We start from the raw sequence: 14,637 nt of genomic DNA, 5'->3' as shown, positions 1-14,637 counted from the left end.
ACCTTTTGTGTATGTGGGTGGGGGACTTTGGCCTTTGTAATTTTTTTTAAATTTTTTAATTATTTATTTATTTTTAAATTTTTTACAGACTGCATTTTGATTCATTGTACACAATGGGGTTCATCATTTCATTCTATGGTTGTGCACAATGTAGATTTATGCCATTCATGTAATCATACATATGCATAGGGTAATGATGTCTGTCTCATTCCACCATTTTTCATATCCCCCTCATTTCCTTCTACATAATCTAAAGTTCCCCTATTCTTCTCTCACTTCCCGTACCCCACCCTCATTATATATCATTCTCCACTTATCAGGGAAAACATTCAGTCTTTGGCATTTTGGGATTGGTTTATTTCACTTAGCATGATATTCTCCATTTCCATCCATTTATTTGTAAATGCCACAATATTATTCTTCTTTATGATGGAATAATATTCCATTGTGTATATACCACAGTTTCTTTATCCATTCATCTGTTGAAGGGCATCTAGGTTGGTTCCACAATCTAGCTATTGTGAACTGAGCTGCTATAAACATTGATGTGACTACATTACAGTAGTATACTGACTTTAAGTCCTTTGGGTATAAACCGAGGAGTGGGATAACTGGGTCAAAAGGTAGGTACATTCCAAGTATTCTGAAGAATCTCCACACTGCTTTCCAGAGTGGCTGCACCAATTTGCAAGTCCACCAGCAGTGTAAAAGTGTGCCTTTTCCCCCACATCCATGCCAACATCTATTATTGTTTGTGTTCTTGATAATAGTCATTCTAATTGGAGTAAGATAAAATCTTAGAGTTGTTTTAATTTGCATTTCTCTAGTTACTAGAGATGTTGAACACTTTTTCATACATTTATTAATTGCCTGTACATCTTCTTCTGTAAAGTGTCTGTCCAGTTCCTTGACCTATTTATTGATCGGGTTTTTTGTATTTTTGGTGTAAAGTTTTGTAAGTTCTTTATAAATTTTGGAGATAAGTGCTCTATCTGAAGTGTGTGTGGAAAAGATTTTCTCCCACTCTCTTCACATTCTTGATTGTATCCTTTGCCGAGAAAAAGCTTTTTAGTTTGAATCCATCCCATTTATTGATTCTTGCTTTGATTTCTTGTGCTTTGGGAGTCTTGTTGAGAAAGCCTGATCCTAAGTCAACATGATGAAGATTCAGGCCTACTTTGTCTTCTATTAGGTGCAGGGTCTCTGGTCTAATTCCTATGTCCTTGATCCATTTTGAGTTGAATTTTGTACAGGGTGAGAGATAGACATTTAATTTCATTTTACTGCATATGGATTTCCAGTTTTGCCAGCACCAATTGTTGAACAGGCTATCTTTTCTCCATTGTATGTTTTTGGCTCCTTTGTCTAGTATGAGGTGACTATATTTATATGGCTTTGTCTCTGTGTCTTCTATTTTGTACCATTGGTCTACCTGTGTATTTTGGTGCCAATACCATGCTGTTTTTGTTACTATTACTCTGTAGTAGAGTTTAAGGTCTGGTATTGTAATACCTCCTGTTTCACTTTTTCTACTCAGGATTTTTTTGGCTATTCGAAGTCTCTTGTTCTTCCAGATGAAGTTCATGATTGCTTGCTCTATTTCTATGAGGAATGTCATTGGGATTTTAATTGGAATTGTGTTAAATCTGTATTGTGCCTTTGGAAGTATGGCCATTTTGACAATATTAATTCTGCCTATCCAAGAACATGGGAGATCATTCCATCATCTAAGGTTTCCTTCAATTTCTTTCTTTAATGTTCTGTAGTTTTCATTGTAGAGGTCTTTCATCTCTTTGGTTAGATTGATTGCCAATTTTTTTTTGAGGCTATTGTGAATAGAGTGGTTTTCCTAATTTCTCTTTCAGAGGATTCATCACTTATGAATAGAAATGCATTGGATTTACACGTATTGATTTTATATCATGCTATTTTGCTGAATTCATTTATTAGTTCTAGAAGTTTTCTAGTGGAGTTTTTTTGGATGTTCTAAAATAGGATATTGTCATCAGCAAATAGTGACAGCTTAAGTTTTTCTTTTCCTATTTGTATCCCTTTAATTTCTTTGGTCTGTCTAATTGCTCTGGCAAGTGTTTCAAGGACGATGTTGAATAGAAGTGGTGAAAGAGGGCATCCCTGTCTTGTTCCAGTTTTTAGAGGGAATGCTTTCAGTTTTTCTCCGTTAGGAATGATGTTGGCTGTGGGCTTAGCATAGATAGCCTTTACAATGTTGAGGTATGTTCCTACTATTCCTAATTTTTCTAGTGTTTTAAGCATGAAGAGGCACTGTATTTTATCAAATGCTTTTTCAGCATCTATTGAAATAATCATGTGATTCTTAACGTTAAATCTATTGATGTGATGAGTTACATTTATTGATTTCCAGATGTTGAACCAACCTTGCACATCCCTGGGATAAACCCCACATGATCATGGTTTTAATATATTTCTGTATGCTATTTACCAGTATTTTGTTAAGGATCTTTGCATCTATATTCATCAAGGATATTGGTCTAAAATTTTCTTTCCTTGATGTGTCTTTTCCTAGTTTGGGTATGAGGGTGATATTAGCTTCATAGAATGAGTTTGGTATGGTACCCTCCTTTTCTTTGAGGAATATTGGTATCAGTTCTTCTTTAAAGGTCTTATAGAATTTGGCTGAGAATCCATCTGATCCTGGACTTTTCTTGGTTGGTAGGCTTTTGATGGCTTTTTCTATTTTGGTGCTTGAAATTGAACGTGTCTTTTGATTCTTCCCTTTCTCTCATTGTTGCGGGAAACAGACCTGTTCAGAATTAGCAAGCAGCACTCAGAGAGAACTTCAAACTTTATGCCGGCGGGCCCAGAAGCGAACAAACTCCAAATTCTAAGCCCTCATCCACAGTTTCTCACAACATTTATATGTTATTTAGCATCCTCTTAGATGCATCCTATCACTGGGGCTTTTTTCTTCTTTAAAAAAAAATTCCTAATCTACCCAGCTACAGGCCTTGTTCAGGGTCTTTAACCAAAAGATTGCTTATAGAAACAGATAAGAAGAAAGGACACTTTTCACAGGCATCTGTTAAATCTCTAACCTTGAAAGCCTGGCCCCGGGGTGTTTACATTTCGAGAGGGAGTAGTCAGACTCCTAGGGCCGTTATTTATAATCCAAAAGGTAGGGACCCATGACTAATTAGGGTTCCTGAAAAAGGCTGAGAGAGGGGAGGGGAACTGACCCTTCCCCAGGCAGTAGTTTCTTACTAGAAAGTTTGTATGATTTCATTTTACAACACAAATGAAATCCTGTTGGCGCTACCATTGGAATCAAATGTTCAAAATTCAACCATTTACCCAGTTACTACCTTGGTCCAAGTCACCATAATTTCTCAAAGTTATTGTGATAGCCTGTCACTGTTTTTCCTGTCTATGCTGTTGGCCCCTTTGGTCTAGCTGCAACACAGGAGACAGGTTTACTCTTTTAAAAAATAAGTCGAGTCATGTAACGCGTCTGTGCAAAAGCCTCCAAGGCACAAGCTTTAAAAAATCTTTGGTGTAAACCTTTGATGTATTGGAAGTCCTAACAATGGACTACAAGGCCTTAAATGCTCTGATCGCTCCTCTCAAGAGCCCTTTGCTTTACCTTACTTAGGTACTCTGTTCCAGCCAGAGGTCCTCCTTGCTCTTCCTTCTGCTGGGGGCACTTTGCACTGGCTATTCTACCTTGGATCCACCTGGTTTATTCCCTCCTCTGCTGGTCTGCTTGTTGAGTGCCATGTTCTGTAACCATCTTTTTTATTTTTTATTTTTTTAGAACTTTATGGTTATACATAGTAGTTGGGTTGGTGTCCACATATGCATACATGCATGGAAATTGATTTCAGTTCATGATGTCTCCTTTTCCCTCCTCTCTTCCCTCCCCTCTCCTCCTCTACTAGACTTCTTTCATTCATCTATAACTTGTATTTGATTGGTTCTTTATGTATTTCTAACCATCTTTTAAAATTATAATCTGCTTATGCCCCTTACCCTAGGTCTCTCAGTCTTCCTTACCCTGATCTCTTCACTTGCAAAACAATCATCACTTTCTAATCTATTATGGAATTTGCTAATTTGCTGCATTTACTGTTTACTGATCACCTCCCCACATTATATTATACTTTTAAACAAGGAAGGGATTTTTATCCATTTTGTTTACTCCACTGCTTAGAATAGTGTCTCCCATACACAATAAAGTTCGAGAGCTGGTTCTTGGAAAAGAATGATAAACTAGATGTACTTTTGATAAGACAGAGTAAGAAAAAAAAAGAGAAGGAAGTCACAAGTAAACAATATCAGGAATAAAAAGGGGATATAAATATAGATCTGGTAGATATTTTTCAAACCATAAAAGAGCATGTTTGTACCCAGCCAAAAGTTGCAAATATGAGTATTTTCTTAAAAGTGTATGATTTCCTAGATAAGCATAACCTACCAAAACTCAGTTAAGAAAGAAAAAAATCAGAAAATCAAATGCAAAACTATAGCATAAAGAAAACGAAACAGTAGTTTTAAATACATCCATCAAAACCCTGTAACAGGCCAGCTTTACAGAGGCATTCTACTAATCCTGCAAGATTCAATTTACATATATTGTTCCAAAGAATAGAAAATAGGAGACAGAGCCTGGCACGGAGGCACAAGCTTATAATCCGAATAGCTTGAGAGGCTAAGGCAAGAGGATCACAAGTTCTAAGCCAGCCTCAGGAAATTAGCAAGACCCTCAGCAACTTAGCAAGACCCTGTCTCTAAATAAAATATAAAAAAGGGATGGGGATATGGTTCAGTGGTTAAGCACCCCTGGGTTCAATCCTGGTACCAACAAAAAAAGAAAATAAGAGTCAAAATCCCAACTCATTCCATAAGAATAATAAAAAATTTAAACTAAATAAAATCATCAAGGATAACAAGATCAAAAAGCACAAAAAAATACATCATGAGCAAGCAGAGTTTAATCCAAGGAATAAAAGAATTGTATAATATTATAAACTATATTAATAAAAATTATATAAACATAATTAGTAATTAATATAAAACCATAAGCTCATCTCAACAGATGCAATTCCATTTAGTGGTGGGAATAAATAAGAATGCCTTCCATTACTGCTTCTGTTGAATATTGTACCGCGGTCGTAGTCTTAACCAGGGAAATGACATTAAAATGGAATAAAGTTATAGATTTTGACAAGGGAGAAAAAAGGAATTGCCAGTCTTTGAAGATGGTCAAACTGCTGATCATTCGAGAGAGAGAACATGGTCCAGTGAATCCTGCTGGTCCACCTCCACCCTCATCCCGCCAACCCCTGCTCCAAACCAAAGAACTGACAGATGAGACTCAAAAGACAGGAAAAAAGGACTTGGATTCTTGCTCTTGGGTTTTATTAGATATCGTTTATGAAAAGGTTTTGTTGTGTTGTTTTTCTTCTTTAGTTTGTTTATGTGTGAATTATATTGATACATTGTGAAGGGTTACAAAAAAAATCCTTTTATAGCCAAGCACAGTGGTGTACTCCTATAAACTCAGAGAGGCTGAAATAGGATCACAAGTTTGAGGCCAGCCTGAGCAACTAGCAACCCTGTCCCAAAATAAAAAGGTAAAGGGGCTAGGGATGTAACTCAGTGGTAGCATACTACTGGATTCAATCCTCAGTACTGGAAAAAAATTCCTTCTATTCCTCGGATTAAACCCTGCTTGTCCATGGTGGATTTTGTTGTTGTTGTTGTTGTTCTTTTTATTATCCAATTTTCTAATTCACTTTTTAAATATATGTTATTTTATCACTATGCCTGTTTTTATTTCATCATTTCTTAAGTGTATGTTTTTATCCCTGTGTATTCTCAGCATGCCTATTTTAAATTCCACAGCAGGGTAACCCCCGTTGAGTCCCCTCTAGCCCTGCAGGAGTTGTCTCTTTTCTTCTCACTTGAATAAATGCTGCTCTTTAAAAAACACACAAATGAACAAACAAACAAAAACATATATATATATATATATATAAATCTGGAAAAGAAAAAGATTTTCATGTAAAAGGAGTCAATACTCTAATACCTAGCACAGAAAGAAGTAAGAGAAACTTAAAATATTTGAGTAAAGCCAGAAACAGTGCCACACACCTATAATCCCAGCTACTCAGGAGACAAGGCAGGAGAATCACAAGTTCAAGGTAGAAAGTGTACAGATTTGAGGTATTGTTCTGTGGGTGCATGCATGCTTAGCATGTGCTGAGTTTCAGGTTCAATCCCCAGCACCAAATAAATAAAACATGAAAGTGTAGTTTACAAGTACAGACAATACATGGAGAAGCTCCAACATTTACCTAATATTTGTTCTCTAAAGGAAGAAAATAAGAGAAAAAGTAATATTTTTAAAGATAATTGCTAAGACTTTTCCACAACTTAAAAAAAGTACAAATTCTCTGATCAAAAATTATTCTCAGAATAATGAGTAAGATCAAAAAATAAGTAAATCTATACTAGGCACCAGATTAGCAATAATGAAATAATATGATAACACTAAATATTACTGATAGAGAACAAGTGGTCACATACAGTTTTGGTGGGGATCTGAAATGAGTCAACCACTTTGGACAGCAATCTGGTTACACATGGTAAATCTAGAGAGCCCATTGCCTTGGGATCTAGTGATTCCATTTTTGATATCAATCTTAAATTTTTCATATTGCAGCATGTACATTATAGAAAATATCTGGAAACAACCTAGCTGTATCTTTGTGGAAATGAGTAAATCAACTGTGAGTTAGTTTATAATTGAATAGCCTGCAATATTAAAAATGAGGAGTAGTAGTTCTCTACCTGAATAATCCCTGTTGGTGAGTAAAAAGTAAAATCAGAAATTTTAAACTTTTCTCCCCAGGAGTAAATTTTATGCATCTTTTCTTCTGAATCTTTCCAGGAAAAAACTGTATACATGAACAGGCATAAACTGCATATATTTAAGTATTCCTTTTGTATTTATTTTGTAGTGGAAAATACCTAGAACTTAACCCAAGTGAAGAGAATTCTATTTTACAAGTTTAAAAGCACTGGGACTTGCAAACTACGTCAATCAAACTGGAATACAACTCAGATAGAACACAGGACTCTTTAGCAAAACGGGAAGTGGTAGAAGGCAGGAAAGACCTTAAAACCCCTTCTAGGATACTGTTTAGTCAACAGAGATGGGAGGTGATAAGGAGAAAGAAAGCAGTGCAGGCAGTGGGCACCATAATTCCCTGGGAAAGGAGAAATGGGTTGCTGAAGCACCCTAATTCTGGGATTGTTTCTCTCTGGGTGAAGTTCAACCAAGGTATTAGGCTCGGGTGCCAAAAGTTCCTCTGCTGACAGAGTGGGGGTCCCCAGCACACAGAGGACTTTAGGGACCAGAAAGACCCAAAAGTCAGTCATCGAGCAGAGAGGCTGCTTCTCTTTCTGGGAGGCACATCAGAGAGCTACACTCTCTGTGAATGACTTTCCTCTGGGACCAGGAGGATATTCCCAGGTAATATTGTGCTATTTGCCTTCAGTTTTTCTTTTGGGAAAACAGGGTTCTAGTCTTGATGAAGAAAACTTGGAAAGTCCAGGGAAAGGAAATAGTCTTGGCAGGTGACTAGGATGGCAGTCAAGTGGCAGGCAACTGATGGTGGCCGTTTGCCTTTTTCATTCCCATTTTTGAAAAAAAAAAAAAACAAAAAAACAAAACTTCTTGGCACAAGCACAGGACATGGAAGCTACTCCCACTTGAATTCCCTTTACCTTCTTCTGCATGTTCCCACTCCTGTTCCAGCTTCCTTCTATGTGGGTTAGTGAAGTTTTACAGGTCACCAAGGTGCTTTGTGACTGATCATCCAGTGCTTCTAAAGGCCATTGGAGGATCTCTTCAGCCAGGGAGCACAAGATTGTATTCCATTCTGATTTGGAGATGAGCATTTCCTCACATGTGTACTACCAACCTGTGCTCTGGGTGGATAGATTAAATGGAGATTCTGGAGCCTTTACCATGTGTCTCGCTAGGGCTATAGAAGAAATAGTGTAAGATAGGAGATGTAGTCCCCACCCTCCTAGAGACCACGCTCAAGCTGGGAATACCAAACCAGACTCTGTACTAGGGTGGAACTAAGGGAAAGTGAGGGGGCAAGAGCCTGAGCTGGAAGGATCCTCACCAAGGGGATACTCACGCATCGCTAGTGGTGAGGAGATTCTAGATAACAGGCAGCTGGAAGGAACCTGGGAGAAGAGGAGGACTTGGCAGATTTAGTGGAGCTGAGTGCAGGTTAAGGCAAGGATAGCAGATGGAGATCCAAGGCCTCAACATAGGAACCAAGGGCTTGGTTCATGTGTGAAGTGCTTTTCTGAATGAAGGAGGGCAACTGACAGTGAACTCTGGGCATAGGAAGAGCCTCGATGTGATTGCTGAAAAAATTTAAAAGAAGAATCTTCCATCCTCATCTCTGCAGAGCAAGAGTCCCCTGTCTTCTGAGTCTTACGTGTTAAGGGCCACTTCACCAAGACCCCCAGGGTCCACTTTAAGGTGAGGTAAGTGAAGAGCTGGTTTGGTCAGAACTCACTGAGGACTTGGAACTAGAATAGCTAGATGATTTAGAAAAAGAAAATGTGGTGTGTGAAGGGGAAAGGAACAGCGCAAGTGAAAAGCATTTGCTCCTCATATCTTAAGGAACTAATTTTTATAGAGCTTTAACAATTAAGGGTAAACTATGACCCAGTAAAAAAGAGGCAAAGGGCCTAAACAGGCAATTAATTGAAAGCAAATGAAAATAACCAATAGATACATAAAAAGATGTTCAACCTTAATCATAATCATAATAAGAATTAAGTCAACATTGTGTAAGACTATTTTCCCTATCAGATTGACATACAAAAAATGTTTGATGTTACAGAGTATTGACAGGTAGGAAAATGATCATGCTTACAAACTAATGAACAGTTACAACCTCTTTTTCTCACATTTATAAAAATGTATAATATATAAATCCTTCCAACACAGTATTTAGTACATAAACAGTCATTAAAAAGAATAGAGTAGGGCTGGGGATATAGCTCAGTTGGCCCTGGCTTCAATCCCCAGCACCACCAAAAAAAAAAAAGAATGGGGTAGTTATATATGTTGATATGAAGTCTTTCACACACAGGCATAGACATACATATAGTACATATGTAACATATGTAAACAATATACATAAATAAACAGTGAGGTTATGTCATATCTCTAGAGCTATGTTTTTCCTATTTGCATATATTTCCATTTATCACTTGTACCCTTTTGAAAATTTAAAAAAAAATTTTTTTTTAGTTGTAGTTGGACACATTTTATTTATTTTTATGTGGTGCTGAGGATCGAACCCAGTGCCTCAAATGTGCTAGGCGAGCACTCTACTGGCTGAGTCACAACCCCAGCCCTTCTGAAAAATTTTGAATCTTAGAACTTACAATTTTCCCTTGGGTTCACTTTATCTCTGTGACATGCCCAGGCTTGTCAGGGGGTTGTTTATAAGCCATATGAAAGAGAGGTATAGAATTATATATCAGCTTGTCCAAGTCTGAAAGGCGCCCATCATTTCCCTTCTTGGGGCCTGAGTGCTCAGCAAGTGTTAAGGAAAGGGTCCTGAGGACGGGCACAGCCCGGCTTCCCCGCTGAGAAGTGAGTCTCGGGGCCCAGGGGCACAGCACTCCTTTCCCCTGCGTGGGCTGCTCGTGGTTCACACAGATTGACCTGTGTTCTGTGAGTGTTAGAAACATCATCTCTGTGATCCTGCCTTAACTTGTCTGAGGTGTGTTCTGCAGACTGGTATCTCACACATGTTTTGTTTTAGAAAAGTCTTCTTTGGCTACAGCAGTCTGATTGTGTAGCCTAGGCCAAGAAGGGAGTAGGGTGGCCTGACAAGAACAGAGGGGGCTCAAAACCTCAGCCGGACACTGTGCAGTTCAATAAGGAGGCAACGGAGAAGCCAGAAGTGTGTGTCTGGTGTTTTGGGCTCTCTCCACCATGCTCTCAGAGGACACTGCAGGGTGGGAGGAGGGCAGAGGCTCCCACCACAGCTGACTTGAGGGTAGACTCTTGCTAGACATGCAGGGGCATCCCAGCATTCAGTGAGGATGGCCCTGGCTGGCTTATGAGAGGCCAGCCTTGCAGGTCCAACCCTGGCTGCCTCTCCTCAGCCACCTTTGCCCCCAGCTCAACACTACAGGCCCTGAACCTGCATGCCCTCTGGAGCCCCAGCTCCTCAGGAGACACAGCCATGTTCTCTGATGACCTACACAATTTTTCAGCAGTGTGACTGAAATTGTTCACTCTTTTGAACCCCATATTTTGGCTGAAGTCTTGTTTCAGAGCTGGGTTATTTAACTGACCTACCATATATGTGAGGAAGTGGCCAGGAGGCCTGTAACCTACTCAGTTTCTCCATCTAAGCCCCCATGGCTTTTGGTTCATTGAATGGTTCCTGAGAGCCATGACCTGGGTTAGGCTCTGGGGATTTGAGAATGAGTAAGGTACCAGCCCCCATTCTCAGGGACTCAAAGTCCAGAGGGAACGTTAAAGTGAGCAGGAAACTGCACAGGACACAGAGACATCGGGCCTGCAGCCAGGAACACGGGTGCTGAGAGAACACCTAGAGAGGCTGCCTGACCCATGTAGAAGACTTCAAAAACCACCTAAGGGAGCACACAGAGCTGGCCTGCAGGCACAAAGGCCAGTTTGACCAAGAAGCAAGCTCAACAACCTTGACCTCTCCCAGTCCACAGAGAAAGCTACTGTGACCTAGTTTGTTGTGGAAGGTTTGCAGTTGCCCAGCCAAGAAACAAGGGGGCTACCTTCCACAGGGCCTGTGAGCATCAGCTGCCATGCTTGTGTGACAGAGAGACCCTCCTGATCAACAGGCACTCAGCACCTCCTTAACTTCCCTCCTTCACATTCATTTGATTTCTTCCTTTCCTTTCCCTTACTTTTAGACTGCCTTAATGCTCTTTTTCCTTTCGCCTTTGGCATATGTCCCTCTTGGCCACACATGCACTATCTCCACCTATCCACCAACTCATTTTAATTTCCAAGACAGCACTTTTAAAAGAATAGGAAACATTAATTTGATATATATTGTCACTGTTTACAACAACACACTCAGTTAAGATGGGAAGGAAGAGAGGGAGATGGGAAATAGAGAACCTTCCACAAGATAGGTGTGAAGAGAAAAGTGGAAGCCGACAAAGGTCCTGTTAATAAGTTATTACCAGCTTACTTCCTTCCCCGGGTGCCTAGAATGCTATCCACACATGTGAATGAAACTGGGTCAGCTTTGTCCTGACCCCAACCCCGCTACCTGGGTCAGTATTTCTGAACTCCTTTTTTTTTTTTTTTTTTAAGGATTTTTAATAAATGCTTTTATTTATGTATCGTAGTTATACATTCTGACATAATAGTGCATGCATGGAATATAATTTGCTCCATTTCAGTCCCCTTCTGAGTTTTTTTAGTCTGTGCCGGAGGATCCAGGCTTGTTGAGATATAAAGTTCCAAAAAGAGTTTGAAGGCAGTTTGCTACTAGTTTCCCACCTTGAGTTTCAAATCAGTACAACCAAGCAGATGCTTCCTGGCCCCATAGCAGGCATGGAGCTGCTAAGCAGGAACAAATTGACCCACCAAGCCCACCTCTTGGAACAGCACCCACAGCTCACCTGAGAGCCTTCAGGGACACCTCCAAAGTGGCTCGTGGCAGCCCTGTTCCCTCCTCCTCCATTGGCCCATGCAACCATTCACCAATAATAAAATCACCAGAGAATAAGCAACTACAAAATGTCAGACCCTGTGCACAGATTGTCTCATTTAGCTCTTAACAGTGCCCATCTGATAAAGATAATCTCCAATTACAGGTAAAGAAAAGTCACTTCCTCAGAGTAAAACAACTGAAATGAAAAGAACCAAAGTAACACCATTTTGTTCTGATCTGGCTCCATTTTATGCTTGCTTAGGATGTTTTCTTTTTAGCCTCCTGACAGTAGCAGGACCTTCCCACATCCCTGACTATGACCCTGATGTATAACAATTGACTCTGAAATGTATAATCAAAACAATTCTCTCATGTAATGAAAGTATCTGTCTCAACAGGGCTTTCTGACCTATATGTGCCTCAATTGTTCTTGTGGTTATTGTTGGATTTGCCTTTATAGACTCTGTACTTCCAAAATTCAGGTGCTGGGAGTTCTCTGAGGCATTAGCCTGCTCCAGCGGTTTGCCTGACATGCTCATTAAAGGACCTTTTTTTCCCCTTTCAATCTGGCTCAGTAAGTGTGGTGGTCTGTAATTCTCGAGCACTCCATAACACAACTATGGAGAAACAGAACCACCATTCCAGTCAGTTTGTCCTGACCCAGAGCCTGTTCCCTCTGTTTGATCTGGCCTCCCCTGAGAAGCCATGCAGCAATGCTCACTGAGCAGCTGAGGTATCCAGAGCACATTGCTAAGTGTGTTGAGAGAGGCAGGAAGCCAAATCCCCACTTGGAGGAAACAAATGACTGAAGCTGGAGAAAGCCCATGGGAAACCTAGGAGCACCTTGAAAAGCCCCCAGATGCAGTCATGTGAGGTGGACTTTGGAGCAGGGAAGGGGTGTTGCAGAGGAATGAAGTGTTGCAAGGAAGAGAGGCACCACTGGAGGCCTCCAGGAAGATGTGAAGAATAGAAGTCCTCCAAGGGTCCAGGTGAGGCTTGGTGGCATGCACCTGTATCCCAGCAACTGAGGAGGCTGAGGCAGGAAGATAGTGAGTTTAAAGTCAGCGTCAACAACTTAGCAAGGCTCTAAGCAACTTAGCAATACCCTGTCTCAAAATAAGAGAAAAAGGGGTCGGGGCGCGGCTCAGTGGTTAAGTGCTCCTGGGTTCAATCCCCAGGACTGGAAAAAAATAAAAAAGGCAGAAATAACTCAAGGGTGGTATAAGCAACTCCAGGCAGAGGAATGACACATTCTAAAGTTGAGGGATGGGAAACATCTGGTGAAGAAGACTGAAAAGCAATCCACTTTCAGAAGCATAGGGAGGGGCTCTTTCTGAGGGTGCTGCTCTGCTGGGGTGAGGAGGTGTGTCTGTCGGTTTGCTGTATGAAGCAAGCGGGACGCCCGGGCTGGTTCTCTACCAGGGGAGAGATATGATGCAAATGGCATATAAGGGAGTTGCTCTAAGGGGCATCTGTAGTTAGCAGGAACTAATTATCATAACTTGAGCTAGGTCAGCAGGATTAGAAAGGACATCTAACAATCTAACGGCAAAATTATTATTAGATTGTAAACTTTAATTTTTAACATTAACTATATCTTGGAACAATGCATATTTAGAGGATAAAATGAATATTTTGGAATTAATTAAATTTCATTTTCTTATAGTCACCCTGACTTGCGCAAGGTGAAGAGGATTGTAATGCAGGTTTTAGAAAAATGAGTCAACCAGGGGAAGTTCAATTTTTATGACCTGAGAGAGCGCCCTGTTTACCAATCATTCCCATTATGATAGTAGGGGTTTTTTCCTCCCTCTTTTAAATTCACCTTGGGAGAGGCAAAGAATTTTTAGGGGACCTCCCAACAGTTAGTACTGCATACATAGACTATTTAAGAAATGCATTCTTTGACTAAGATAAGTTCCACTCAAGGCCAGAGCCCCCAACATACCTGAACTTCCAATGCTGAGCCACAAAAGGGGTCCCCACAACCAGAAGCTTCTTGCCCTGATATCTGGGGGCATCGCTGATGCTGAAGTCTCAGAGCTAGTATAAAGCAGACCCCTAATACCAGACAAGCACATAGCCCAGCCTCCCACCAAACGCCCAATTGGGGCTCACTAATCATTAACTGGTCTCATAAGCCGTAGAAGAAAAATAAACTCTTCCTATTTGTTTAACCTCTAGAGTTTTCCATTTCTTCGTCTCAATGAAAACAAATACCCTTTACTTTTTTTTTTTCCCCCAAACCAGGGGATATTGAAACATACTGTTCTTCCTTTCTGAGCCAAATATGACCAGGAAACCATTTCCTGAACCTCTCCCATTTCCCATTACAAAATGTCACTAATGCCCAGGGTTGAAGTCTTTCATCTCTAGGTGGTCACAATACTCTCACTGTACTGGAATTGTCTGTGGGCATGTTTTTCTTCCTGGAAAGACTCTGAGCAACTTAAGGGTGGAGACCTTCTCTTTCACTTTTGAATCCCTAGGGCCTAGAACGGAGCGGCACCAATAAGAGGCATTAAGTGTGCATTTATTAAACAGAATGAAAGACAATGAAATTTGCTTCTAGAGAGTACTACCTTTAGAATGTTGGGTCTAGAAGTAAAATTCATCCTCAAGGAAGAGATATTCATCTTCCTGAATTCACAAATACAGAAACAGAAGAGTAGAAAAGGAAAATGGCCTAGAGAGATACTGTTGGTGGAAGTGGCAGAGCTGGGCCTGGAACCAGGGCGGGTCCACTATATCGTGAGTCCACTTCACCCAAAGGAGTGGTAGAAACCACAGGAGGCTATTTCTAGGCAGGTGGAAGGAGGAGGGCAGGACACTTGTTTGAGTAGTACTCCCTAAATCGCAGCACATGGCTACAAGGCAGGCATCCCTGGAGCGGGTTCAGGATTGT

The 14,637-nt window shown here is 40.4% G+C and overlaps 1 protein-coding gene across 3 annotated transcripts in view; it reads right to left on the bottom strand.

Annotated features, from left to right (window-relative positions):
* The window catches only part of PLA1A (phospholipase A1 member A), a 35,038-nt gene extending 21,102 nt beyond the window's left edge, over nucleotides 1-13,936 (bottom strand). For 2 of the 3 annotated variants that reach the window (XM_079155317.1, XM_079155319.1), the window contains exon 1: nucleotides 13,681-13,933. In XM_079155317.1, coding sequence (XP_079011443.1) covers nucleotides 13,681-13,813 — 133 coding nt within the window. In that variant the 5' untranslated portion in view covers nucleotides 13,814-13,933. Of the gene's footprint in view, nucleotides 1-13,680 lie in introns of all 3 variants that reach the window. The other variant, XM_079155318.1, reaches the window with a different exon arrangement.
* Nucleotides 13,937-14,637: the final 701 nt, after the last annotated feature.

Source organism: Sciurus vulgaris, assembly GCF_902686455.1.
Source record: "Sciurus vulgaris genome assembly, chromosome: 10".
NCBI classification, from domain to species: Eukaryota; Metazoa; Chordata; class Mammalia; order Rodentia; family Sciuridae; genus Sciurus; species Sciurus vulgaris.
This window is presented reverse-complemented; position numbering and strand designations above follow the sequence as displayed.